Source organism: Macaca nemestrina, chromosome 9 (genome assembly GCF_043159975.1).
Source record: "Macaca nemestrina isolate mMacNem1 chromosome 9, mMacNem.hap1, whole genome shotgun sequence".
Lineage (NCBI taxonomy): Eukaryota > Metazoa > Chordata > Mammalia > Primates > Cercopithecidae > Macaca > Macaca nemestrina.
Window position 1 is genome coordinate 130,045,677 of NC_092133.1, and position 26,176 is coordinate 130,071,852.

The 26,176-nt window shown below is 45.8% G+C and overlaps 1 protein-coding gene across 14 annotated transcripts in view; it reads left to right on the top strand.

The window, feature by feature from the left end:
- The window catches only part of LOC105490635 (FERM domain containing 4A), a 699,298-nt gene that overhangs the window by 506,495 nt on the left and 166,627 nt on the right, over window positions 1-26,176 (top strand). For all 14 annotated transcript variants that reach the window (XM_011756455.3, XM_011756462.3, XM_011756457.3 and 11 more), the window contains one exon: window positions 21,044-21,138. In XM_011756455.3, coding sequence (XP_011754757.1) covers window positions 21,044-21,138 — 95 coding nt within the window. The remainder of the gene's footprint in view (window positions 1-21,043; window positions 21,139-26,176) is intronic.

Genomic DNA, 26,176 nt, shown 5'->3' on the forward strand with positions numbered 1-26,176 from the left:
CTCACTGCAGCTCTCAAACTTCTCTCAAACTTCTAGGCTCAAGCAATCCTCCTGCCTCAGCTTCCCAAAGTGCTGAGACCTCAGGTATGCACCACCATACCTGGCCAATCCTGGGTTCTTCAGGCTGGGATTTGCTGCCCAGGTCCGCAGACGATGACCAGTAAGGTTGATGTCATCCAAAGAAGGTCAGAGACGTTGCGTTTGGTCTAAAACCCCGCAGGGACTGTAGAAGTGAGCATCCTACCTCCTACCCGGAAGGTGGAGGCTGCAGTGAGCCGAAAATGTGCCATTGAACTCCAGCCTGGGTGACACAGCGACACTCTGTCTCTAATAATAATAATAATAAGCAAAACTTACAATACCATGTACTCCTGAGCACACATACACACACACAGGGATGCTGCATGACGTGGAACATGAACATACATGGTCAAGCTTCCCATTTCTCTACACCTCCTGCTTTGCTTTCTCTGGTAAGTAGAGCAAGGTCTCCCTTAAAGCCTTCGATGGCAGTACTGGGGTTACATTAATGTGTTCCCTCCTGCTCGTTCTGCAGGGGGCAGCACTGGTTAAAGGGAGCCACTGGAAGCGGGCTATGGATCCCACTTTCTGTTACAACCATAGAATTCTGTGGCCCATAGAGTCAGGACAAGAACCTTGACCTCTCATCTTGGCTCAGGGCTTATTCCGAGTCTGTAGTTTGGTCTGGGAGAAGCTCTGAGAGGAAGATGCATGCTTACTATTTTTTCACCTTCTTGTTCTAACGCTGTCACCCTCCCAATTCCTTGATTTCTTCCGGAGTCTGTCAGAGAGGCTGGAAAGGCAGTAGCCCAGACAACAAAATCTCTTTTGTGCCTGTGACCTGGACGGTAGTGACCCTGCCTCCTGCAAATGGAGGGAAGGAGGGGCGCGGAGGGACAGCGCCCTGCCCAATGGACGCTCCGCCTGGCAGTCAGTGACACTTGCTGCTGTGGGGTCGTGGCCTTAGATGATTTCTCTCTCTGTAGACTGACACACTATTAGGAATGGAAAGTGCATTAACTCCTCCAGAGAGAACATGTAAGGCTGAGAGAGAGAGAGAGAGAGAGAAAGAGAGAGAGAGTGTGCGAGTGAGCTAGGGCATGTGGGGAAGCACAGTCAAATCCCCGGATGAGGTCACTGCCAGGATCTGATCAGGTACCAGCGACAGGAAGGAGTCAGAGGTCCTCTGCACTGCATGCACATCATCTCCTGAAAAGTCTTCAAGGTCAGTGTTTCCAGTGGCCCAGCCAGGCCCCCGATTTATTTTGATGAAACACTTTTGGCAAGAACAGACAGGCAGGTGACAGAAGCAAAGACTGGGATCCATGGCTTTCTCCTGGCTCTCCTGAATTCCCACGGATGGGTCTTCCCTGCTCAGCTCCACTTGCTAAGGGTGGTTGGGGCTGATGGTGATGGACTTAGGCTGCACCCATATCTACAAGTGCAGGTCTCCAGTGGTTTGAAAGACAGCCCTGAAATCTGCTGAGAGAGAAGGCATCCCTAGCATTAGGAGGCATTGAATTGAGCAGGAGTTAGAACCAGCAGGACATATGAAGTCACTGCAGGCTCCTGTGAAGATTGAGAAGGGCTTGGACGTGCGAAGAGAACTCAGGGGAACACTGGTTTTTGTTTTTTGCATTTTTTTGAGATGGGATCTCACTCTGTTGCCCAGGCTGGAGTGCAGCGGCACAATCATGGTTCACAGCAGCCTCAAACTCCTGTGCTGGGACCACAGGCACATGGCACCCACACCCAGCTAATTTTTTAATTTTTTGTGGAGATGGGGTCTCACTTTGTTGCCCAGGCTGGTCTCGAACTCCTGGCCTCAGGCAGTCTTCCTGCCTCGGCCTCCCAAAGTGCTGGGATTACAGGTGTGAGCCACCATGCCCTGCTGGAACACTGTTTTTTTGTTTTGTTTGGTTTGGTTTTGTTTATCAATGTGAAAACTTCTCCTGCTAAAATCCTATTCCACCTCACCATTCACTCCTTCATTCATTGATCCATCCAGGCCGTCATTTAACACTGACCATCTGGGTCAAGCTTGGATGTGGAGAAAGGGGAATAGTTATACACTGTTGGTGGGAATGCAAATTCATGCAACGTCTATGGAAAACAGTATGGAGATTTCTCAGAGAACTAAAAACCGAAGAACCATTTGACCCAGCAGTCCCACTACTGGGTATCTACTCCAAGAGAGATAAATCATTATATCAAAAAGGTACCTGCACTTGTATGTTTATCACAGTACTATTCACAATAGCTAAGACACGGAATCCACTTAAGTGTCCATCAATGGACACTTGGATGAAGAAAACGTGGTGACCTGGTGCAGTGGCTCATACCTGTAATCCCAGTACTTTGGGAGGCCAAGGCGGGCAGATCACCTGAGGTCAAAAGTTCAAGACCAGCCTGACCAACATGGAGAAACCCTGTCTCTACTAAGAATACAAAATCAGCCAGGTGTGGTGGCGCACACCTATAATCCCAGCTACTCAAGAGGCTGAGGCAGGAGAATCGCTTGAACCCAGGAGGCGGAGGTTGCAGTGAGCCGAGATGGTGCCATTGCTCTCCAGCCTGGGCAACAAGAGTGAAACTCCGTCTCAAAAACAAAAAACGAAAAAGAAGAAAAGAAAAGAAAATGTGGTATACATATACAATGGAATAGTATTCAGCCATCAAAAAGAGTGAAGTGATGTTTTTTGTGCAACATGGATGGAACTGGAAGTCATTATCTTAAGTGAAATAGCTCAAAAACAAAAAGTCAAATACACATGTTCTCGCTTAAAGTACACACGTGGACATGGAGTGTGGAATAATGGACATTGGAGACATGAAAGTGTGGGAGGGAGTGAGGGATGATAAATTATCTAATGGGTAGAATGGATGCTATTTGGGTGACGGACACACTAAAAACCCAGACTGCCACTGCACAGTATATCCTTGTAACGGAACTGCACTTGTACCCCTTCAATGTATAGAAATAAGAAACAAAGAGATGTGGATAATACAGTCCCTGCTTTCAAGATGCTGTCATCCTTGAAAACGCATGGATTTAGGAACAAATATGGAAGTGTGGTAGGACAGTGCCTCAGATGAGGCCTGCTGGAGCTTGGAGCACTCTGAGAGTCCCGTCATGAGCTGCTGAGCAAGGCAGCTCTCTCTGCAGAGGGGCTACAGAGCGGGGCCTTGCATAAATGGTATTTGGGCAGTAGAGACAGGGGAGGGGCTTTGAGGCCAAGGGACCCGGAGCAGCCAGGCAGTGGTTGAGCCTAGCATTGAAGAGCAGGGCTCCCTGAAGCAGGCAGGAGCAGAGGGGCCCCTTTTCCCTCCTCGTCTCCCACCCCTCCTGGTGTGCAGGCCTCACCCTCCAATCTCCTGGGGGTGTGCTTGGAGATCTTGCCCATTCCTTGATTCCTGGCAGACTTTCAGACTGTGCCGGAACCTCCAAACCCATCTTTCAGATCCCAGGGCCCTTGGCTCAGCTCATCTGCTTTTGCTTTCTTGACCGTGATTTTCTGAACATTCCTACCTCTTGGCTTATCAGTCTGCAGGAGGCTGTTTCGCTTTGCCTGAATTGAGACTGACTTCATATTTATTATGTGGTTTGGCTTCAGAATCAAGACAAGATGTCAGTGCCAAGCTGCCTAATGGCCAACATTCGCATGCGTTAAAAACCTAATAAAACATCGCCTCCAAAATTTCAGGCCAAATCCACTTATGTCAATATCTAGCATCAGGTCTCACCCAGAATATCCTGTCGGGTTTCAGGAGTTGGGCTTGAAATCTTCTCCAGGCTGTGGGAATGGCGCATGTCGTGCTTGTGTGCTGGACTTTGTTGGGGCTAGACCATGAAACAGTTCATGCCAGTCACATCTCTGGTTTTCTCAGAAACTGTGTTGAAGCCGTGTAATATCCCTTATGTGTACTTCTTGGAAAAGGCTGAACCGTTTCTTTTATCTGCTAAAGAAGCTTGTGTAACCTCGCAAGATCTCCCTCTGCAGAGTCCAATTTTGTGCCCAGCAGTAGAAATTCATTTGTCTCATAAATGCCCCACCCTCTTCAATGGACTTTGTCTTACTTAAGTTCCTAATCCCCCTATTTGGTGCTATGTTGAATTCTGTAAACCTCCGCTAAACGTTTAGAAGTACGTAGAATATAGAACAAATTAATATTTTCAGTCCAGGATGATGTTACAGACTCAAATTTTCTTTGGACCCAAGGACACGTGTCTGTTTTCATCCATTAATTACATGCCAGGAGGGAGGGGGCTGTGTGGCTTTTACATCCTTGCTCGCCTGATTTTCATGAAAATGCTGTTTAGGAATAAATATTTTTCAGCCCAGAGTTGATCTTCCCTCTTTAGCCTCCCGGGAGAGCAGTAGCTGCACTGTACTTTTTCATTACTCTCCTAGCCCAGTGAGGGTGTCTTTTTAATTGTATCGAAAATGACACCGTCAGCTGAGCAAAATGTATCTTTCTAGCATGCACCTGCCAGTCATCCGCAAGAGCCATGGGGAGGTAATGCTTTAGAGAGAGGACTCCCAGGGGAGAGCACTTAGGGAACTTCCAAATGAAATGAAAAGCCAGTTTCGTGTCTCCGGGCATATCACTGGGGCTGGAGAGGGACTTCTTTTACTTCCGGCCAATAAATGCAATTTTAACCCCAAAGAACCAATAGGCAGGGACAGGTGCAAGGAGGAAAACTCCTATAGTGAACGCAGCGGGTATTTCTGAGCGGACACTGAGAGTAAGAAAGTGTGCTGTGTAGGGTAAGGCTGCTCAAATAAGTTTAATTCCAAGGGAAGTGGCCTGCATTCTATTCCCCTCACCATGTAGTGATGATTTATTCATGGTTCCCGAGATGAAGGATGACAGCTCACCCCGAAGGGTATTTAGATTCTGATCAGAGAAGGTCTTTGTCAAAGTGAGGAGGGGATAATTTTAATAGGGATTCAGTTACTGATTAAGGAGAAAGGGGGAACCCTCTTTTGCTGAGCACCTCTCATGCACCAGGTCCCTTGTGAATGATCATTTATTGAGTCCTCAACGACAGCTTCGGGGGGGTAGAGGTTATTTTTGCAATGTTCAAAGTGAGGCAGATGCTGATCAAGGTACACGTCGGCTAGAACTGGCTTTCAGAGCCCTGAAGGCTGACTACAAATTCACCACCCAGATTCCATGAAAGAGGCACTTAGGTTTTAGGAAAGTCACAGCACAGTCATCCCTTGGCATCCACAGGGCATTGGTTGCAGGACCCTGCTGCGATACCAAAATCATCGGATGCTCAAGTGCCTTCGATGCAGTAGTTCCTTCTTATCTGTGGTGCCACTTTCCACGTATCAGTTATCCACAGCCTGAAATGATTCAATACAGGATTCCAGAATTAAACCATCTGTAGGTTTTAAATTGGGTGCCGTTCTGAGTAGCGTGAGGAGATCTTGTGCTGTCCTGCTCCACCCTGCCCAGGACAAGAATCATCCCTTTGTCTGGCATTGCCACACTGTATAGACCGATGGTCCCCAAGCTTTTTGGCACAAGGGACCAGTTTTGTGGAAGACAGTTTTTCCATGGACCAGGGTGGGGAGGGGCAAGGCTGGTTTCAGGATGAGTCTGTTCCACCTCACATCATCAGGCACTAGTTAGATTCTCATAAGGAGTGCACACCCTAGATCCCGCACATGCGCAGTTCACAATAGGGTTCGGGTTCCTGGGAGAACCTAATACCGCTGCTTACCTGATAGGAGGCAGAGCTCAGGTGATAATGCTCGCTCGCCCACTGCTGTGCGGCCCGGTTTCTAACAGGCCACGGACCAGTACTGGTCTACAGCCCAGGGATGGGGGACCCCTAGTGTAGACACTCCCCACCTTTAGTCAGTTAGTAGCCATCTCGGTGATCTGATCAACTGTCTCAGGATGGCAGCACTTGTGTTCAAGTCAACCTTATTTGATTTCATAATGGTCTCCAAGTGCAAGTGTAGTGATGCTGGTGTTTGTTAGAATTGTTGTATTTTATTATTAGTTATGGTTGTTAATCTCTTATTCTGCCTAATTTAAAAATTACACTTTATCATAGGTATGTATGTATAGGAAAAAAAAAAACCCAATATATATAGGGTTTGGTATTACCCATGGTTTCAGGTATCTACTGGGAGTCCCTGGAATGTATCCCCCAGGAATATGGGGAAAACGACTGCAAAGTGTGATGTTATTTGCATGTAACCCAGACACATCCTCTTGTATACTTGAAATCATCTCTTGATTACTTTTTTTTTTTATTTGAAACGGAGTCTTGCTTTGTTGCCCAGGCTGGAGTGCAGTGGCACAGTCTCAGCTCACTACAACCTCTGCCTCCCGGGTTCAAGCGATTCTCCTGCCTCAGCCTCCTGAGTAGCTGGGATTACAGGTGTGCACCACCAGGCCTGCCTAATTTTTTTGTATTTTTAGTAGAGACGGGGTTTCACCATTCGGACCAGGCTGGTCTCAAACTCATGACCTCAAGTGTTGCACATACCTTGGCCTCCCAAAGGGCTGGGATTACAGGTGTGAGCCACCACACTCGGCCAATTACTCTTAATACTTAGTGTGATGTAATGCTATATAGTTGTTATACTATATTTTTGTGTTATTATTGGTGTATTGGTTCTTATTTTTATTTGTATTTAATTATTTTTTGTTTTGAGATAGAGTCTTACTCTGTCACCCAGTCTGGAGTGCAGTGGCACAATCTCAGCTCACCGCAACCTCTGCCTCCCGGGTTCAAGCAATTCTCCTGCCTCAGCCTCCCAAGTAGCTGGGATTACAGGCGCACGCCACTATGCTCAGCTAATTTTTTGTTGTTGTTGTATTTTTAGTACAGATGGGGTTTCACCATGTTGGCCAGGCTGATCTTGAACTCCTGACCTCATGATTCACCCACCTCAGTCTACCATAGTGCTGGGATTACAGGCAGGAGCCACCACACTCAGCCTGGTTTTTTTGTTTTTTGTTTTTAAGTATTTTTTGATCCATGGTTGGTTGAATCTACAGATGCAGAACCTGTGGATACGAAGGGTTGACTATACTATTATTTTTTCTGTGACTTAATCTTAGAAGTGATACATTATTATTTTTTAACCCCCTCTGAACTTGGCTCTCACTACCATCCTGCTAAAAGGCAAGCTTTCCCTTTCCAATCTGATGGCAATAGAGACACAGTCTTCGAATGCCAGCCACAGCCGAGGATAGCAGATGTCCTACGAGCCACCTCTTCCATCCATTACACTGGAAAGGTAGCAAGTGGCTGATCCCTGTGTTCTTGGTTGACAGACACTCTTCTCTGCTCTTCCTTGAACATTGAGCCAATGGAATAATTCAGTGTGCAGTGTCATGAAGATACCTAGTTTTAGCTGGTCCTGGTGTCATTTGGCCCCGTGAAAGGTACCAATCTGCCAATGTGTCATGTGATCTTGTAGAACATACCTCACCTCCCGGTGAATGCACGGGCAGTTTGTATCTGAAATAGTGATTTATTAGTCACTGCAGGACAAGATGGGGTCATCACAGAGTCTGTAGGGCAGGCCTTTTTTTTTTTTTTTTAACAACAACAACAAAAAGAAAATGGAAGTGGCAGACCAGATGGCTATGGAAGATGGAGCTTGGAATCCCGAGATGTTGCTTCGTTTATCATCCCCATATTTGCTATAAATATCTCAGTATTTGGGCTGCGGAATTGGCAGTCCTATCTGGCAGAGGCAAGTTGAGCACTGCCTGTCTTTTTGTGTTTTCTCCTCACCGAAACAGTTATCATTTCATTAATGCAGAGAGGCTTGCCAGGGGGAGCCACACTGGGCTCACGGTCCTGGTGACATTGCCCTGAGCAGGCTGGAGTCTGGGGTTGCTTTATTCATCAGGAAGCCTCCCTAATGAACACCTGCCCGCCTCCCAGAGTCCCCAGGGATCCTGAATAGAGCAGGCTCCCCAGCCGGCTGGCTGACTTGCAAGCACTTTGCATTTCTAGAGGAGCAATCATTATGTACGCCTGTCAAAGCCTTCCCATTGGGCATCATTCAAATGCATGGATGAGAAAAGCCTCCCTCCCACATGGGTATCAGTCCCAACTTTTCAGACAACACAGGGACCAGACGGCATCTTAGGAAAATATGGAAGAAACTATGTGGAAATAAGAAGATGACACCCAGGGAATAAAAGCATAGAGGGGAAGGAGAGGGACAAATGGGGAAACTAAAAGCATTGCTCCCAGGGAGACCTCATCCCTGGGTTAAATGGCAGAGTCACTTGGAAGGAGAGAGAGAAGCAGGGCAGAGAGAAGGAGCTATTAAAGGGAGCTGTGACTTCGTTGGTTTGGGGAGAAGCTGGGTGAGGAAGAAGAGGGTACAGATATAGGGTTTGGGAATAGGGACATGACATATCCTTTCCTGGGGACACAAGTATCTGTCACAGGCCCCTTCATGGCTGCCTGGAGGTGTGTGATCTGATTGAAACCCAGTAGCTTTCTGGCATCAGTGAGCACGCGACACCTGGTCCCATCTGGCTCTGAGCAGCACCGCAGTCTCTGCCTGGCAGATCTCTCCTTCAAACCAGCTCAAGAGGGTATCCAGGTTCCATCCTGTCTCATGCTAGAACAACTGCATACGCCACCCTTTATTCTATCCTGTTCTACCAATAGGAAGCTTTCATTAGGGGCACCTACTGTGTGTCAGGGACTGTATTGGGGTGTAGGTCCACAAATATCAATCAAATGTGATCCCTCTCTTCCAGGAACTTACTGTCTGGCAAAATTCGATTGCATTTAGAAAAGGTGGCTTAGCTTTTGACTTTAGGAGAGGCTGTTACTTGCTAGATCTGAACCCCAGCGTTTAAAAGCAAGCAAAGCTTTGTTTAGGAGACCTATTGTACATCGTGGTGATTGTAGCTAATAACAATGTCTTAAATGCTTGAAAATTGCTAAGAGAGTAGTTTTGAAATGTTCTCACTACAAAAATCGTAAGTATGATAGGTGATGGATATATTTATTAGCTTGATTGGTCAACCCACATGTGTATATACCTGAAAACATCATGTCGTACATCACAAGTAGATACATACATATATATCTATGTGTGTGTATATGTGTGTGTGTGTGTATATTTTTTTTTTTTTTTTTTTGAGACGGAGTCTTGCTCTGTCACTCAGGCTGGAGTGCAGTGATGCAATCTCAGCTCACTGCAACCTCTACCTCCCAGGTTCAAGCGATTCTCTGGCCTCAACCTTCCAGGTAGCTGGGACTACAGGTGCGCACCACCATACTGGACTAATTTCTTTGTAGTTTTTAGTAGACACAGGGTTTCGCCATGTTGGCCAGGCTGGTTTCAAACTTCTGACCTCAGGTGATCCACCCGCCTCAGCCTCCCAAAGTGCTGGGATTATAGGTGTGAGCCACCGTGCCCGGCCAGATATTTATGTATTTAAAATCAGCACAAGAAATATATTTTTTGTGTCAATTTTTTAAAACTTTAAGAATAAAAATAAATTGATGAATGCATTTAATCTAGTTGAATAAAAAACAAGGCTTTATAGTCAGCACTGGAAGGAAGCCCTCGTAGGCCCCACACCCATTGTGGTTAGAACCTCGGACATACCATGTAACATTTCAGAACCTCAGTGTCCCATCAGCAGACCGTTGCAGGGTTGCTTTGAAGATTAAATGAGATGATGTAAGCAAAGCTTATAGCGCAGGTGCTGTGCAGAAGATGCTGGCACTGGGAGAGGGGCACCTGCAAATCTAGACCCAAGCTTCATTTCCATTTCTGTCAGTGACCACTTTTACCCCTTTCGTTGATGTACTTTTGTATCTTCCCTTCCTGCTTCAGAGCTTTGAGACCTGCTCTGTCCCCTAAGTGTAACATTAGCGGGAACAAAGGACGGAGGTGTGGCGGGCACTTGGGAGCCACCTCCCCTTTGCTGGTGTAACCAAGGTGCCCGCCCTCGTCCTGGACAGGTTTCTGGCCTCCCCTAGGCTTTCCTTTCTGCTGCTGTAATGAAGAGGGCGCGGCAGATGGTCTGTCTGCCTCTTTCTCTAAGCCCGGGTGACCCATGCCCACCTGTGTGCTGTGGTTCAGTTCTCCCACTGATTCGCTGTGTGAATTTGACAAGTTGCTTCTCTGGCTGTGTCTCAGTTCCCTCTGTCACATGGGGGCAAACCTGGTGTCTACTTCAGATGTTTCTGGCTTCTAGGGCTGGCTGCGTGAATTCGTGTGAAGCAGCAGCTGCCGGCAGGGACAGGTGGCACTGTTGTTGGCAGCTTTGCTGTTCTGCTGCAGCGACGTGATGCCACTGTCACTCCTAGACTAGAGGTAAAGGATTTGCCTCATGTGCACCAATGGGTCCCGGTTCAGGCTGGGCAGGGACCTCTGGGTAGAGATGGCCCCTCTGGCAGGTGGGTCTCTGATCTTGGCTTTGGGGTCTCCCCTACCTGTGCTGGGTGCCTGAGAGCCAAGACGGTACAACTCCATTGTTCTTCACACCCGTCTGCCTACAGGAAGTAGCCCCCCTGTGTCCCCTGCCACAGAACCCAGGGCTGTGCTGGAGAGGCAGGAAGGAAACCAGCCTTCCCGGCTAATCAGCAGGGTGACGGGGAGGGGAGTCTCCGCCCAGACCTGCTGGCCACACAGTGGACAGAGCTGCACAGAGTCACCTCACGCTCCCCCCGCAGCAGCTCCTCCTCCCCAGGAATAATGAGCAGCCGCTGAGCCCTTGCTGGGCTCAGAGCCCCCGTGGGGATGGGGAGGGACACACAGTGACAGCCCAGGCTTCAGACCCGGCAGCTTGCTCAGGCTCATTTATTCAAAGTGGCCCTCCTTTCCCCACTCTCTGCCTCTGGGTTTTCAGAAAAGCTAACCCCAGCCCCTCCGGTCCAGAGAGATGGGGGCAGTCGGGCCACGTTTTACACTCACTCCCAGACAGCCCCTGTCTGCCCTCCCACAGCTGCACCCACTCCTAAAGGGCAGGGAGCCACCCATCCAGCGGGTCACGGGGTCCCAGGCAGAGTGGATGGGCAGGTGGGGCTGGGCACAGAGCAGCGGCTGTGGCTGTGCTATCCGGCCATGTGTGCCCAAACCCTGGCAGCCCAGCGGTCACTGGGGGCTCTGTGGTGACAAAGGAATTGTCAAAAACACCCTTGGTGAAGAGCAAGAGCTGAGAAGGTCGCTCTTCAGAGGAGACTGTGATTCCTCCCAAAGCACAGATGGGAGTCACTTGATGGTTGCTGTTTGTTTGCTGTTTATTTATTTATTTTTGGATGCTATTAACTCAGAAGTGGCAATTCCTTTGACTTAGAATCTGTGAGATGACTGAGGATCTGTGAGGATAGCAAGAAGAAACCTGAGGGGCCCGCTTCACCATGGAGTGACCCAGGGTCGGCTGAGACCCAGGCCTGCCTGCCTTCCCCGCCCAGAGTGCCACAGGGACCGTGGAGAGAGAACACCAATACGAATGCAGGCTTCGCACTGAGATCGTTCCTATCACAACCAACCAGGGCTGAGTTCCCTTCAATTACAGGGAAATGAGGTCTTCAGGGTTTCCATCTGAGGGTGTATGAGTTTCCTGTCTCTGCTGTAACAAATAACCACAAACTTGATGGCTGGAAAATAACAGAAACTGACTCTCCCACGGTTCTGGAGGTAGCTGAAAGGGAGAATTGCTTCCCCACCTCTTCCAGCTTCTAGTGACTGGGGTTCCTCACCTGTGTCTTCATCACCCATCTCTCAGGTCTCTGGCTCTGTCTTCTCTCCTGTATGTCTGTTTAAAAAAATCTCTCTGTATCTCTCTTATAAGGAGACAATATATCCCAGTACTTTGGGAGGCCAAGGCAGGTGGATCCCTTGAGCTCAGGACTTTGAGACCAGCCTGGCCAACATGGTGAAACGTCATCTCTACTAAAAACACAAAAAAATTAGCTGGGTGTGGTGGCACATGCCTATAATCCCAGCTACTTGGGTGACTGAGGCATGAGAATCGCTTGAACCTGGGAGGCGGAGGTTGCAGTGAGCTGAGATCATGCCACTGCACTCCAGCCTGAGACCGTGCCACTGTATTTCAGCCTGCACTCCAGACCCTGTCTCAGGAAAAAAAAAAAAAAAAAAAAAAAGAGACAATATAATGGCATTTAGGGCCCACTAGGATCAGTTCCTCCTCCCAAGAATCACGTCTTTTGTGATGAAAGGTAATACTCACAGGCTCCAGGGACTGGGATGGGTACATACGTTGTTGGGGACCACCATTCAGCCCGCCATAGAGTGTAACAAATCATATCACACAAAATTTACCGCAACACAAGAGCACACGTGCAAAGTGTGACTGAGGTGCCTGTGTTGAATGCTGTAGGAATCCAAAGGAGGGAGAGAGTATTTGTAGGCAGGATGGTCAGGGTGGGCTTCATGGAGGAAGTGGGCTTCGAGCAGGATAAAATTTAAATGGGAAGGGGGAAGGAGAGAATGGCATGTACAAAGATTTGGAAATAAAAATGAGATCGGTGTTTTCTTTAGTTCAATCAAATAGATTGAACAGAAATGGATATTTTTATAGGAAACTGGGGAAAAGTGAGGTTGGATGGGTAAACTGGGGCTGGGTTCAAAGGGTGATGTTAAATACCAGGCTAGCATTTAGAACGTGATGCTATATGGAGTGCCAATTTGGTTTTGTTTTGTTTTGTTTGAGACAGAGTCTCACTCTGTCGCCCAGGCTGGAATGCAGTGATGGGATCTTGGCTCACTGCAACCTCCATCTCCTAGATTCAAGCGATTCTCGTGCCTCAGTGTCTCGAATAGCTGGGATTACAGGCATGTGCCACCACGCCCAAATAATTTTTTTGTAATTTTAGTAGAGACGGGGTTTCACCACGTTGGCCAGGCTAGTCTCGAACTCCCGGCCTCTGGTGATCTGCCTGCCTCGGCCTCCAAAAGTGCTGGGATTATAGGTATGAGCCACTGTGCCTGGCCATACATGGAATGTTTTAAATAATTTATGATTAAGATCTGAAATCATGAACACATGTAACATTCCATGCCAGTACTTCATACAGTACTTCGTATAGATCTAAGTATTCTAAGTACTTCTAAGTACTTCATATAGATCAGACTAATTTATTTAATTCTCAAAACAGCCCTGTGACCTGAGTATAGTCATTATCCTCATTTTATACCTGAGAGGAAACCAAGGCACTGAGAGGTTTAGTAACTTACCTGAAATTACATAAGAAAGACAGGATATATTAACTGACTAGATTCAAGAGATCAGGAAGGATGCAGATGATGTTTAACTTTTTTCGAATGGGTGAATAAGACTCTTGGGAAGGCAGGATCGTTTGTAGGAAAGGAAGAAGCTAAATTTAATAATAACATAAAGAATAAAGGCTGGGTGCAGTGGGTCACACTTGTCACCCCAGCTCTTTGGGAAGCCAGAGAAAAAGGGTCACTTGAGGCCAGGAGTTCAAGACCAGCCTGGGCAACACAGCAAGAATCCATCTTTACAAAAAAAACCTTTTTTTTAAAATTAGCCAGGCATGGTGATACATGCCTGTAGTCCCCCCTCCTCAGCAGGCTGAAGCTGGAGGATCACTGGTGCCCAGGAGTTGGAGGGTGCAATGAGATATGATGGCACCACCGCACTCCAGCCTGGGCAACAGAGTAAGTCCCTGTCTCTAAAAATAATAATAATAATAACATAAATAATGTCTTAGGATAGGAACTCATTTTATCTACGGTAGTTCATCGTTGTACAGATGAGAAAACTGAGGCCCAGAGAGCTTGCACAATTTGTCCAAGATCATCCATCTGGATACACACATGTCAAGTTTAAGTTGGTGGCATAATATATAAGTGATGGTAAATACCAGGCTAGCATTTACAGCTTGATGCTATATGGAGTATAGTATACTGTGGTATAGTATACTGTGGAATATATTAGTCTGTGAGGAATTGGTGAGGTGCCTGGGTACTACCTCATACTTGAATTCCTTTCCCCAGAATTCACCTGAAGGGCTCGTGGAAGTCACCTGAAAGGATGTTGTCATGTGGCTGTGTATATTAGTCTGTTCTCATGCTGCTAATAAAGACGTACCTGAGACTGGGTAATTTATAAAGGAAACAGGTTTAGTGAACTCATAGTTCCGCATGGCCTCTCACAATCATGGCAGAAGGCAAAGGAGAAGCAAAGGCACATCTTACATGGCAGTGAGCAAGAGAGCTTGTGCAGGGGAACTCCCGTTTATAAAACCATCAGATCTTGTGAGACTTATTCATTACCATGAGAACAGATGGGGGACCCACACCCACAATTCAGTTATCTCCACCTGGCCTCACCCTTGACACCTGGAGATTATTACAATTCAAGGTGAGATTTGGGTGAGGACACAGCCAAACCATATCAGTGTGCCTAGAGCACCTTACAGCCCTGCAACATGTTAAGTGCTGTTTTGATCTTTCTAGTTGGTCGTGTCCTGCCTGGAAGAAGGCAGGCCAAGAAGTAGTCAGGACCTGATCTGGAACCCTGTGACATGCTGGCAATGTGAACAGTTCCCACTGGAATCATCCAGCATTCTCAAGAACTCAGATCTGGGTGCTGGAGCCACAAAGCACTGACTGAGAGATCCTCTCCTTTCTTCCCTAATTATTTAGAACCAGTGCTTTCCTCTCCTTGCTAAAGCACGTGGCTGAAGCCCAGATTTCTAAGCCCAGTTGGTGTTGGAAAGACTATCCTATTAGCTCTGTGAGTGGTGCCACTGAGAAGTATATGTTAAGGAGGGATGTTTGCAAGGAGATTTTATTTGTCAGGTATCAGGAGAAATAAAAGCTTAGAGGGACAATGGAAAAAGAGTCTGAGATACAAAAAGAAAAAGAAAAGAGAGGAACTATTTGAGTGAACAAAGTTAATTATGGGCTAAGAGAAAGTCAGTCTTAGATGTAATGACCTCTTAGGACCAGGACGGCTGATGGCCCACAAGAGGCTAATTCTGGCAAACCCAAGGAGCACAGGGCTGCCTTGCTCATGTGGCCTTTGGGCTCCTGCCCAGGTTGTCCGATAGAACGTGATTGGGCTACAAACTGCCTTTCTGGCCTTGCTCCCAGTCCCATCCCTGCAAAGCTCCACAAATGTTTACAGCACCAGTAATTGGCAAATTATACTCAGCGGGATTCTGTAAACATCCCTTCAAAGCACATAAGAGCAGATTGCTTTCTGCTTGCCCAGCAACTTTCTCTAAAGGAGTTTAACAAACTTTCAGAACAATGTAGTATATTAATCACTGTCACATCGCAGGGGGATATTGTCTTCATTTGCAAGATCAGGAAATCAAGGGGCTGATGGCACAAATTGTTTTAAATCAACTGTACAGAAAATGAGACTCAGTGCCTGAATCAATCAGGATAGGCTAGGTTATGCTGCAATGACAAACAACCCCCAAAGTCTCTGTGACTTAAACAATGAAACAATGACATGTATTTCTCACTCCCACTACATGCCCATCCGTCAGCTCTCACTCTCATTGACAGAGCATACACCTTCTGGGCTGTTGCCCGCCACCATAACAGCAGAAAAAAAGTGTGTGACTTTAAAAGCAGCTAAGATTCAGGAGTTGTAACCTCAACATCTTCTGGGATCTATTTTCTCCCTCTTCAGGGCCTTTATTTCTCCATTTGTAAATTGCAAGTAATAAATGTAGGCTTTTCTTCCTGGAAATTGATACATATGGTCTATAATAACTGTTGTGTAAAGTAATGGGACTGACCTTTTAAATTTTTAAACAAAAGATATACATCCAGAAAGGTAAAATTGTTGAAAAAGTTTATTTGAAAGAATGAAGTTTGTTCCAGCCAGGCAGCTACTGCCCAGAGCCTTTTCCTTGACTTCAGTTTATGAGTCACCAAGAAAAGTTGTTTTCTTATTGTAATGTGACAGGCTAAACCAGAGAGACATATCACCATGGTAAGGCAAAAACTCAGTCTCCACAAGGCTTCCATGGTGGGATCCATTACTCTGGTGAATTCTTCAGTGTGTTAAGCTATCTCTTTATTCTGCAGACTCAGAAACCTGATTTTTCATTCTCAGGGGAAGACTCACATTAACCAAGTTCAAAGTACTGATGTATAAATCCATAATGTCTGTGCACTGGTTTCAAGTGAGTCATATAGCCCTCACTCAACCAGGGCCCTTGAGGCATGATCCTTAAGCTCTCACCCTGGAAGCAGGGTCAACAGAGGTAGGGTGGCAGAGGGATTACGCATGTGGGCTTTGAAACGATCAGACCTCTCTTCCCCATTTGTCCTTTTAATTGTGTCAAAATGTATGTAACATAAAACTTACCATTTTAACCATTTTTGTATGTGCAATTCAGTGGCATCAAATGCATCCACAGTGTCATGTAACAGTCACTAATATTTCCAAAACTTTTTCATCATCCAGTACAGAAATGCTGTAACCATTAAGCAATAACCCCCCATCTGCCACCACCTCAGCCCGTGGCAACCTCTATTCTATTGTCTCTATGAATTTGCCTGTTTCATTACCCCATCTAAGTGCAATCATACAATATTTGTCCTTTTGTGTCTGACTTCTTTCACTTAGCATAATGTCTTCAGGTTCCACCCACGTCAGAATTTCATTCCTTTTTAGGGCTAAATAATATTCCATGCGGTGTATCTGAACCTTGTTTTGAATCCCAGCTTGGCTGTGAGACCCAGGACAGCCTGCCTGGTATCTCTCAGTCTCAGAATCTTCTTTGGCAAAAGAATAATAATCTCTATTCTGGTTGATAATGAGATCATATATAAGGGACATATCCAGGATGTAGCTATTCCTTGGGAGGCATGGAATTAGGAGAGTTCAAAGTAACATGATCAGCTAAAGTAACCCCAGGCCTCCATTTCTGCCACGTAAAAGGCCTAACCACCTGGTAAGGGACCCAAATATTCAACACCTATTGGCTAAGATCATGTTTGCTTCCTGGGTTCATCTCCCTTCCCCAACTGCCCCTCCCACCCTGCCTCCACTCACCCCCTTCCATTCAGGCCCAATCATTCTGTAGAGTGATGAATATATGTTCTAGATAAACCATACCAGCACTGGGAATCACTCTCTTCCTGGGCAAATTTATGTATCTCTGATCAAATCTGTTGAGATGTTGGCTTTAAAGTTTAACTCTCTTTTCTTTTTTTCTTTCTCTCTTTCCTCTCTCTTTCTTTCTCTCTCTCCCTCTCTCTCTCTCTCTCCCTTTCTTTTTTCTTTTTATTGCCCAGACTGGAGTGCAGTGGCATGATCATAGCTCACTGCAGCCTCAATTTCCTGGATTCAAGCGATCCTCCTGTCCGAGCCTCCTGAATAGCTAAGACTAGTCCCAAGTGCATGCCATTATGCCTGGCTAATTTTTAAAATTTTTTTGTAGAGATGGGGTCTTGCTATATTGCCCAGGCTGGTATCAAACCTCTGGGCCTAAGGCATCCTCTTGCCTCAGCCTCCCAAAGTGCTGGGATTATAGGCAAGAGCCACTGTGCCCAGTCTTAAAGTTAAAATCAAAGAGAACAAAATCTTAGTTTTATTGTTTTCAAGTTTGGACCAGACCTCTCACCATAATCCCCAAGAACCCACAATAATTACTTGGTAGTTACACTTCATTTTATGAAACTGGGTTGGCCAGGCATAATCACCCATTCCTTGTCCTCTATCTGTGTTCACTAGACTTGACTTTAAGTGACTTTTGGCATTTGGAAAAAAAAATCAAATCCATTCTCGAGCACAAGAAGATTTATCACCAGTGAAAACGCGTTGACAAATCTGACACAAGCTTCAAGGGCAAACCCAAAAGATTATCAAAAATGTTTTAAGAAATGGCAAGCATCAGAGAAATACGGCGACTACTTTGAAAGGGGTAGCAATCATTTGGACAGGTAAATTATATCACAGACTGTCCCTGACCTACGATGGTCTGACTTACGATTTTTCTACTTTACGCTGGTGCAAAAGCAATGCCCTTTTAGCGGAAACTGAACTTCCAATTTTGAATGTTGATCTTTTCCCAGGCTAGCAGTATGCGGTACAATACGCTCTGGCAGGGCTGCTCAGCTGTACAGTCACAAGAGTAAACAGCTGTTAGTCTGCAGTGTACTGAATTAAATAAAGTACATGAGCCCTTCAACACTCTATGATGAAACAGGCTTGACATTAGATGATTTTGCCCAACAGTAGGCTAATGGCAGTGTTTAGAGCACCTTTCAGGTAGGTAGGCTAAGCTATGATGTTTGCTGGGTGCGGTGTATTGAATGTATTTTCGATTTACAGTATTTTCAACTTCCAGTGGGCTTACCACGATGTAACCCCACCATAAGTCAAGGAGCATCTCTACATTGCTATTTATTATTCATTTATTTATTTTTATTTTGAGACAGCCTCACTCTGTTGCTGAGGCTGGAATGCAGTGACATGATCTCTACTCACTGCAACCTCTGTCTCCCAGGTTCAAGAGTTCTCCTGCCTCCGCCTCCCGAGTAGCTGGGATTACAGGCACGCGCCACCACGCCTGGCTAATTGTTTTATTTTTAGTAGAGACAGGGTTTTGCCATGTTGGCTGGGCTGGTCTCAAACTCCTGACCTCACGCAATCTGCCCACCTCGGCCTCCCGAAGTGTTGGGATTACAGGCGTGAGCCATGGCGCCCGGCCAATACATTGCAATTTGAAAAGCAGCCGCACTACCTCATAGTCACAAGTGATCCAGCAAAGCCTCTGTTATTAGGCAGCCGAATACTTACTGGGGGTGGAGCTAGTGCTGGCCACAGCCCATGGCAAATGCAGCATTTACTGGAAGCTTCAAGAGCACCTGTCTTGCATTCTACTTTGTAATTGATCAGCGACGTTCTGAGATGTGCCGCGTTTACTCTACTGCGTTCTCCCAGAGTAGACGTTCCACCAGGAGTGAAGGAGTGTCTGACGTATCACCTTGAATTCCCTGTTGGTTATAGAGATTGCTTTTTCACGTTTTCAAAGTTCAGTGTGAATGGAAGTACAGACTATGAGGTGGTGTTGATTTATCACGTTGGATTCTCCTGTCGATTCCTGTCTGCTGGGGAGGAAGCTTCAAACCCACTCTTCCAGTTTAAGTGGTTTTCATCAGTGAATTGATGGTTGTCTAGGCCCTGAGGCTGCCACCCAGGAGCCCAGGAGTGAGGCAGAAAAGGGTGGAGCATCTTCTTTGGCTTTTTTAACTTAGCGCTAGCTCATACTCCATGTCCCTGATCAAAGTCTAAGGTCCTTATGGGCCTGTGCTGTGTCTTGCTTATTCTTCTGTCTCCTACAGCGTGTGGGCAGTGCCCCCTGTACATAGTAGGCACTCAATAAATAAATGTCTGTTATATTAAACAGTCATTTCAAGATCAGGGTGCCAGCATGGTTAGCTCCTGGTAAGGGCCGCCTTCTCACTTTGGCCCCACATGGCAGAGAGAGGAAGCAGGCTCTCTGGTGTCTCTTCTTATAAGGACACAAATCCCCTCTTGGGGGGGCCCACCCTCATAACCTCATTGAAACCTAATTGGCTCCCAAAGGTCCCATTTCCAGATACCACTGGATGCCAGGACTTCAACACATGTATTTTGGGGAGATATAATTCCGTCCATAGCAGTACCCAAAAAGTGAAATAAGAAACCAGCTGTCGGCCAGGTACAGTGGCTCACGCCTGTAATTCCAACACTGGGAGGCTGAGGCAGGTGGATCACGAGGTCAAGAGATCAAGACCATCCTGGCCAACACGGTGAAACCCTGTCTCTACTAAAAATACAAAGATTAGTTGGGCATGATGGCGTGCACCTGTGGTCCCAGCTACTCGAGAGGCTGAGGCAAGAGAATCACTTGAACCCGGGAGGCAGAGGTTGCAATGAGCCAAGATCACGCCACTGCACTCCAGCCTGGTGACACAGCGAGACTCCGTCTCAAAACAAACAAACAAACAAAAACAAACAAAAAACCAAACAAAAAAAAAACCCAACAGATACTGAAATAACTTTCCTAATATCTGGTGAGTATGCTTGGAATGGAGTAATTTTCATAAAGGCAATGTATTTTCAAATCATGACCTGGAAGCTAGTATAGAAATAACTCTTCTCTTCTGGCCCTGTATCCCTATCAGACAGCCTTTCCCTCCCTCCCACACTTCAGTGCCTGGTGTTCTGTGGTCATTTCGGTAGTGACAGACCAAGGTGAATAACATGTTAACAGTACAAACATCTACCATGACTTTATGCCTAATGCTCTGGTGTACTTCTTTAGACTGGCAGATACCTTTTTTTTTTTTTTTTTTTTTTTTTTTTGAGACAGAGTCTTTCTCTGTCATCCAGGTTGGCGTGCAGTGGCGTGATCTTGGCTCACTGCAACCTCTGCCTCGTGGGTTCAAGCGATTCTCCTTCCTCAGCCTCCCAAGTAGCTGGGATTACTAAAAATACAAAAATTAGCCAGGCATGGTGGCACACGTCTGTAATCATAGCACTTTGGGAGGCTGAGGCAGGTGGATCACTTGAAGCCAGGCTAACATGGTGAAACCCCATCTTTCCTAAAAATAAAAAAAAAATAAAAAAAAAAAGAAATTAGCCATGCGTGTTGGCATATGCCTATAATCTCAGAGGTGGAGACATGAGAATTGCTTGAATCCAGGAGGCAGACGTTGCAGTGAGCAAAGATCATGCCACTGCGCCCCAGCCTGGATGACAGAGCAAGACTCCATCTCAATTAAAAAATAAATAAATAAGTAAATAAATAAATAAATATATTTATATAAAAACCTTCTAGGAAATAATAAAACAGAAGATCTCTATCTGTTGATAACCCTTGACTTGGCTGTGTGCTCATCAGTGTCATTGTCTATTTGTTTGGGTTTATAAAAATCGTTTGCTTCAAAATACTTGAGCTTTGGGACATTTCATTGAAAAAATTATGGAAACCTGAGATTGCATATTTTAGGAAAAGCAGTTTCTCATCATTTACCCTTATTCCATTGTATTCTCCTTGCAGCCCAAGCTGTTGGCCAAGGAGCTTCTTGACCTTGTGGCTTCTCACTTCAATCTGAAGGAAAAGGAGTACTTTGGAATAGCATTCACAGATGAAACGTAAGTACTGCCTTGAGCCCCCACAGCCCGAAGGGGAAGTCAGTGCAGAACCCGAAACTCCTCCACTCCAGCTATCAGTGGCGGAATCAGCTGCAGGCCACTTGGGTCCCATGGTCTGGGGTCAGTCCAAGTTCATCATCCGAATTTCAAAGGCCTTGTGGTCATGCCTGGTACAGCCAAAGGATATAATTAGGGTGATGCTAATATTATAAAATTATTAGGTAAACTGGTTCTTCTAATCAAGCAGGTTTGTGTTCAGACTGAAATGTTTATTTTTTTAAGTGGATCTATGTGGGTTTGCTTTTTGTTTAAGTTAAATGAAAACTTCTGGAAATGAAACATTGCTCTCTACTGTTGGGATAACAATAACAGGAAGTGAATTTGATGATAAATTCAAAATGAAAATAAGCTGTGCAGTTTCAGTGTCTAAACTGAAATAGAGCAACTATGAAAATTAAAAATTCAGATCACTTATCTGATGAGAAGAATATTTGCTTTCAAGGGTCTTTTCAGTTTGGCTCTATAAAGTGGTGTTTTGTGATACAAGTAAGGAAAATCCTTACTAAAATTTCCATTTTCTTTTTCGTGTACTGTTATCAAAAGAGTATGGTGGATACCTGTATAGATTTCTAGATAAAAATGAGGTATTCTAAGAAAATAGTTCATAATTCTCTTTCCTCTGTGCACACACACACAGTCTCACACACACACACACACACACACACTCACACACACTCTCTCTCTCTCACTCTCTTCCAGATCTTCAGAATTACAGAGATGATTTCCTAAACTATTAATAGATCAGTGTTAGGTTAGTGGCCGGGCAAGACAGTACAGGGGAGCCCAGGCCCCGGGAATCAGGTGGTGCCATTGAAGCAAGAACAGGTGGGCATCCACATGGGCCAGTGAGGGAGGCGACCAGATGTCCCTGCACGTGGCTATACTTGACCTTGGCGAGCTGCAGGTGGACAGGGTGGTCCTATGACTTATTATCCAAATTGAGACACTGAACAAAAGGGGGTGTCATTGGGACTGTCTTGGGCAAGCTGGACCATCTGGTCACCCTGTCAATCAGGGACATTTCAGGCTGTGGTGTGTTCAGAGAGCAGGCAGCAGGAGCAAAGCCACATCGTCCTCAAGAAAGCTGGGAGGAGCAAGGTCGGCCCCTTGTCCTGGAGCCTGCAGGGAACTGGAACGCAGGTGTGAGTGACCGTCAGTGGGCAGGAGGAATCGCAGGCAGGGCCAAGTAAGCCCAGCTGGGAAAAGTTCAGGGCCGTGAGGGGAAAGACTCAGCACTACAATTTTTTAAAAGCTTTTCAACAAATGCACATGTAGAACAATGACTTTTACAAATGTGGATTATTCTCTCCCCTTTCTCCTGAGAATCACTGTAAACCACTTAAATTGCTGTTGAGACTGTTTTCACTAATCAGAAGGAAACCCTAAGTTTCAATTAATCATAGCCCCATTGTTCACATTTCCCATGTAAGTTTTTACTAAAAGATCCCGTGAACTCTAGAGGAGCCCCGATTAGGCTTTCCTTTTGAATAAACAAGAACTGAAAAATGAGCGCATGATCCTGGGCTGAAGGGGAAGATGATGTGCGTCTGCAGAACATTTCGGATCACTGCCCTAACAGCACTGATGGGTAGGAATGGACCTAGGTAGAAAGTCACTCATCTCCCAGGAGGGTTGAGAGCACCAAAGCCACACATCACAGCAGGGGCCGCACACAGCCAAGTCCAGCTTCCCCATCCAGCTAAGCCGGTACACTCCAGGTCTCAGCTCTCCTGGCTCTCCGTGCTGACCAGGAAAGCATGTGCGTGCGTGCGTGCGTGCGTGCATGCGTGCATAGAAGCCAGGCTGGATAAAAGTATCTTGCCCTGTCTAGTAGTGGAGCTGGCTTCATGGAGGCTCTGTGGGGGGCAGTGATGAAAAGGAGTGAGCCATCCTTCTGGCATGATCCAGAGAAAGTGCAGCCACTTCGATCACCTGCCCCAGAGTCTAGGTGGGAGGGTCTCTCCGGCCATAGAAGGAGTGGCAGCCAGCCAGCAGGAGGTCACTGGAAAATCGCTGGAGCTGGCAAAATATTTCTGGAAAAGAACTGGCAGATGTGCCTGGTGCATCAGGGGAAAGGGCAGGTGTCAGGAGCCCAGAGGAGGTGAAGAGCTAGCGCCTTCAAGGCTGGGCAGTAGGGAGGCCACGACTCAGGGGCTGTCAGTCCTGGCGGGACAATGCCAGGGCCAACAGACATTGTGAGTGTCTCTTTGGTTGTCTGAACTTTTCTCCTTTACCTGGTAGGAAAGAAGAATAAAAACTTCCCCTGCAAAATAGTGCCCTTGGGTGTCACCTGCTCTGGCTTGGTGATTCCTAGGTAGTAAGCGCTAGCCTAACAGTACTACCTCCCCCAGCCTTGCTCTGTATCACGGGACACTACAGCAAGATTGTTTTATGATCGTGTTTTCTAATTCTACATGTGTATTGTGAGCGTGTGTGTGTCTGCTTTATACAGGTGCTACACTGTGTGTTTTATAGTAAAATGCAATCGTAGTTCCATTCTTTGTGACAGCCTGTGGTGTATCACATGTACTTGTCTATTTCCTAATGCAAATAAAACAAGACTAACACGTGGAAAGCACTTATAAACTGTAAAGTGCCATATATGTGCACGATACTCTTACCAGCAGCATGATCATTACTAAGAGTAGAATTTCTAATAGTGGGCTGGGCGCGGTGGCTCACACCTGTAATCCCAGCACTTTGGGAGGCCGAGGCGAGAAGATCACCTGAGGTCAGGAGTTCAAGACCAGCCTGGCCAACATGGTGAAACCCCATCTCTACTAAAAATACAAAAATCAGTCAGGCGTGGTGGCATGCACCCGTAATCCTAGCTCTTTGGGAGACTGAGGCAGGAGAATCGCTTGAACCTGGGAGGCAGAAGTTGCAGTGAGCTGAGATTGTTCCACTGCACTTCCAGCCTCCACTCCATCCAACACAGTGAGACTCTGTCTCCAAACAAAAAAAGAATTTCTAAATAGTAGAATGTGTGACTCTAGGCCATATATTGTCAGACGTTTTCAGAATTAACTGCTTTTGACATTTTGTGGGATCCAGATGAAACTGGAGAAAATATATATGAAGCAGAATGTAGACAGGAAATTGGAAACTTCTCTAAGCTTCTCTCACCCCATAAGTTGTATTCATTAATAAAGCATCTAAGTCACAGTAGAAGAACTTATGCCCAAGAATGTTTAATATTGTTAGCAGTCAACAGTTTTGCAGCATTAATACTAGGCCTGCTTTCTCTTTTTTTAATCTTTTAACTTTAATTTTGAAATAGACTTAAAGAAGAATTGCAATCATTAGAGAGTTCCTTTACACCCTCTGCCCAACTTCAACAGATGTCAACATCTTGCAAATGATGTTACTTTAATCAAAACTAAGAAATGAACATTGGTATTATATTACTAACTAAACTACAGACCTGATTCCAATTTCCCCAGTTTTTTTTTTTTTTTTTTTTTTTTTTTTTTTTACAAATGCTGTCTTCTGTACCAGGATTCATTTGCATTTGGCCTCCTTTTACTTTTACTAACTCTGTCCTCATAAAAAGAGATACAGGTGGTCATCTATATAAATTATCTGAATCATGGTGACATATGCAAACAATGACATTTTGGCAGCCTTTAAAACATCCTGAAACTAACCAAGAGCCAGGTATAAATCTGATGTTAAAATAATTATTGGCTGGGCACGATGGCTCATGCCTGTAATCCCAGCACCTTGGGAGGCCAAGGTGGGCAGATCACGAGGTCAGGAGATCGAGACCATCCTGGCTAACACAGTGAAACCCCCCCCCGCCCCACCATCTCTACTAAAAATACAAAAAATTATCCAGGCGTGGTGTCACACGCCTGTAATCCCAGTGACTTGGGAGGTTGAGGCAGGAGAATCTGAACCTGAATGCAGGAGGCAGAGGTTGCAGTGAGCCGAAATCATGCCACTGCACTCCAGCCTGGGCAACAGAGCGAGACTCTGTCTCAAAAAATAAAAAAAAAATTTATATTTTGCTGGAGTTATGGATCTCAACCTTAGCTACACATTGGAATTACCTGGGACACTTTATAAAATACCAGTGCCTGGGACCTACCCCCCAGAAATTCCAGTGGAATCGGCCTGGGTGTGACCTGAGCATTAATTTTCAAAGCTTCTTCAGTTGATTCTAGTGTACAGGCAAATTTGAAAACCCCTATTCTAGACAGTGGGAATGTTGCAGTATTTCTTTTGCTCTCTCCCTCCAGAGCAAAGAAGAAAAGCTGATTGTACTTCAGCATTGAATGTTGAGAGCTAGCAACGACTCATCCCAGGAGCCTGTAAAGTTACAGACTATCTCCCTTCTAACTTCCATTCCTAACAGTATGAGAACCAGCTGGGAAGTTCAGGTTTAATGTTTCCAGGTGTACAAATAGGGTAACTGAGATTTTCATTTATCAAACACTGGCATCCATCCCTTAGAGAAACTCATTTTTACATTTTATTTTTGAAATATTTCTATTGCTGTTTTAAGACCCACATTTCAATTTTTTTTTTTTTTCACTTGTGGGTTGAGTGCAGTGGCTCATGCCTATAATTTCAGCAATTTGGGAGTCCAAGGTGGGAGGATTCCTTGAAGCCGGGAGGAGTTCAAGACCAGCCAGGGCAATAGCAAGACCCCATCTCTACCAAAAAAAAAAAAAAAAATTGTTGCTCACGCTTGTAATCCCAGCACTTTGGGAGGTTAAGGTGGCAGATCACTTGATGTCAGGAGTTCGAGACCAGCCTTCCCAACATGGTAAAACCCCGTCTCTACTAAAAATATAGAAATTAAGTGGGTGTGGTGGTGTGTGCCTGTAATTCCAGCTACTCGGGAGGCTGACACACGAGTATTGCTTGAACCCAGGAGGTCACGGTTGCAGTGAGCCGAGATCACACCACGCACTCTAGCTTGGGTGACAGAGTGAGAATCTAACAATAAATAAATAAATAAATAAAAATTAGC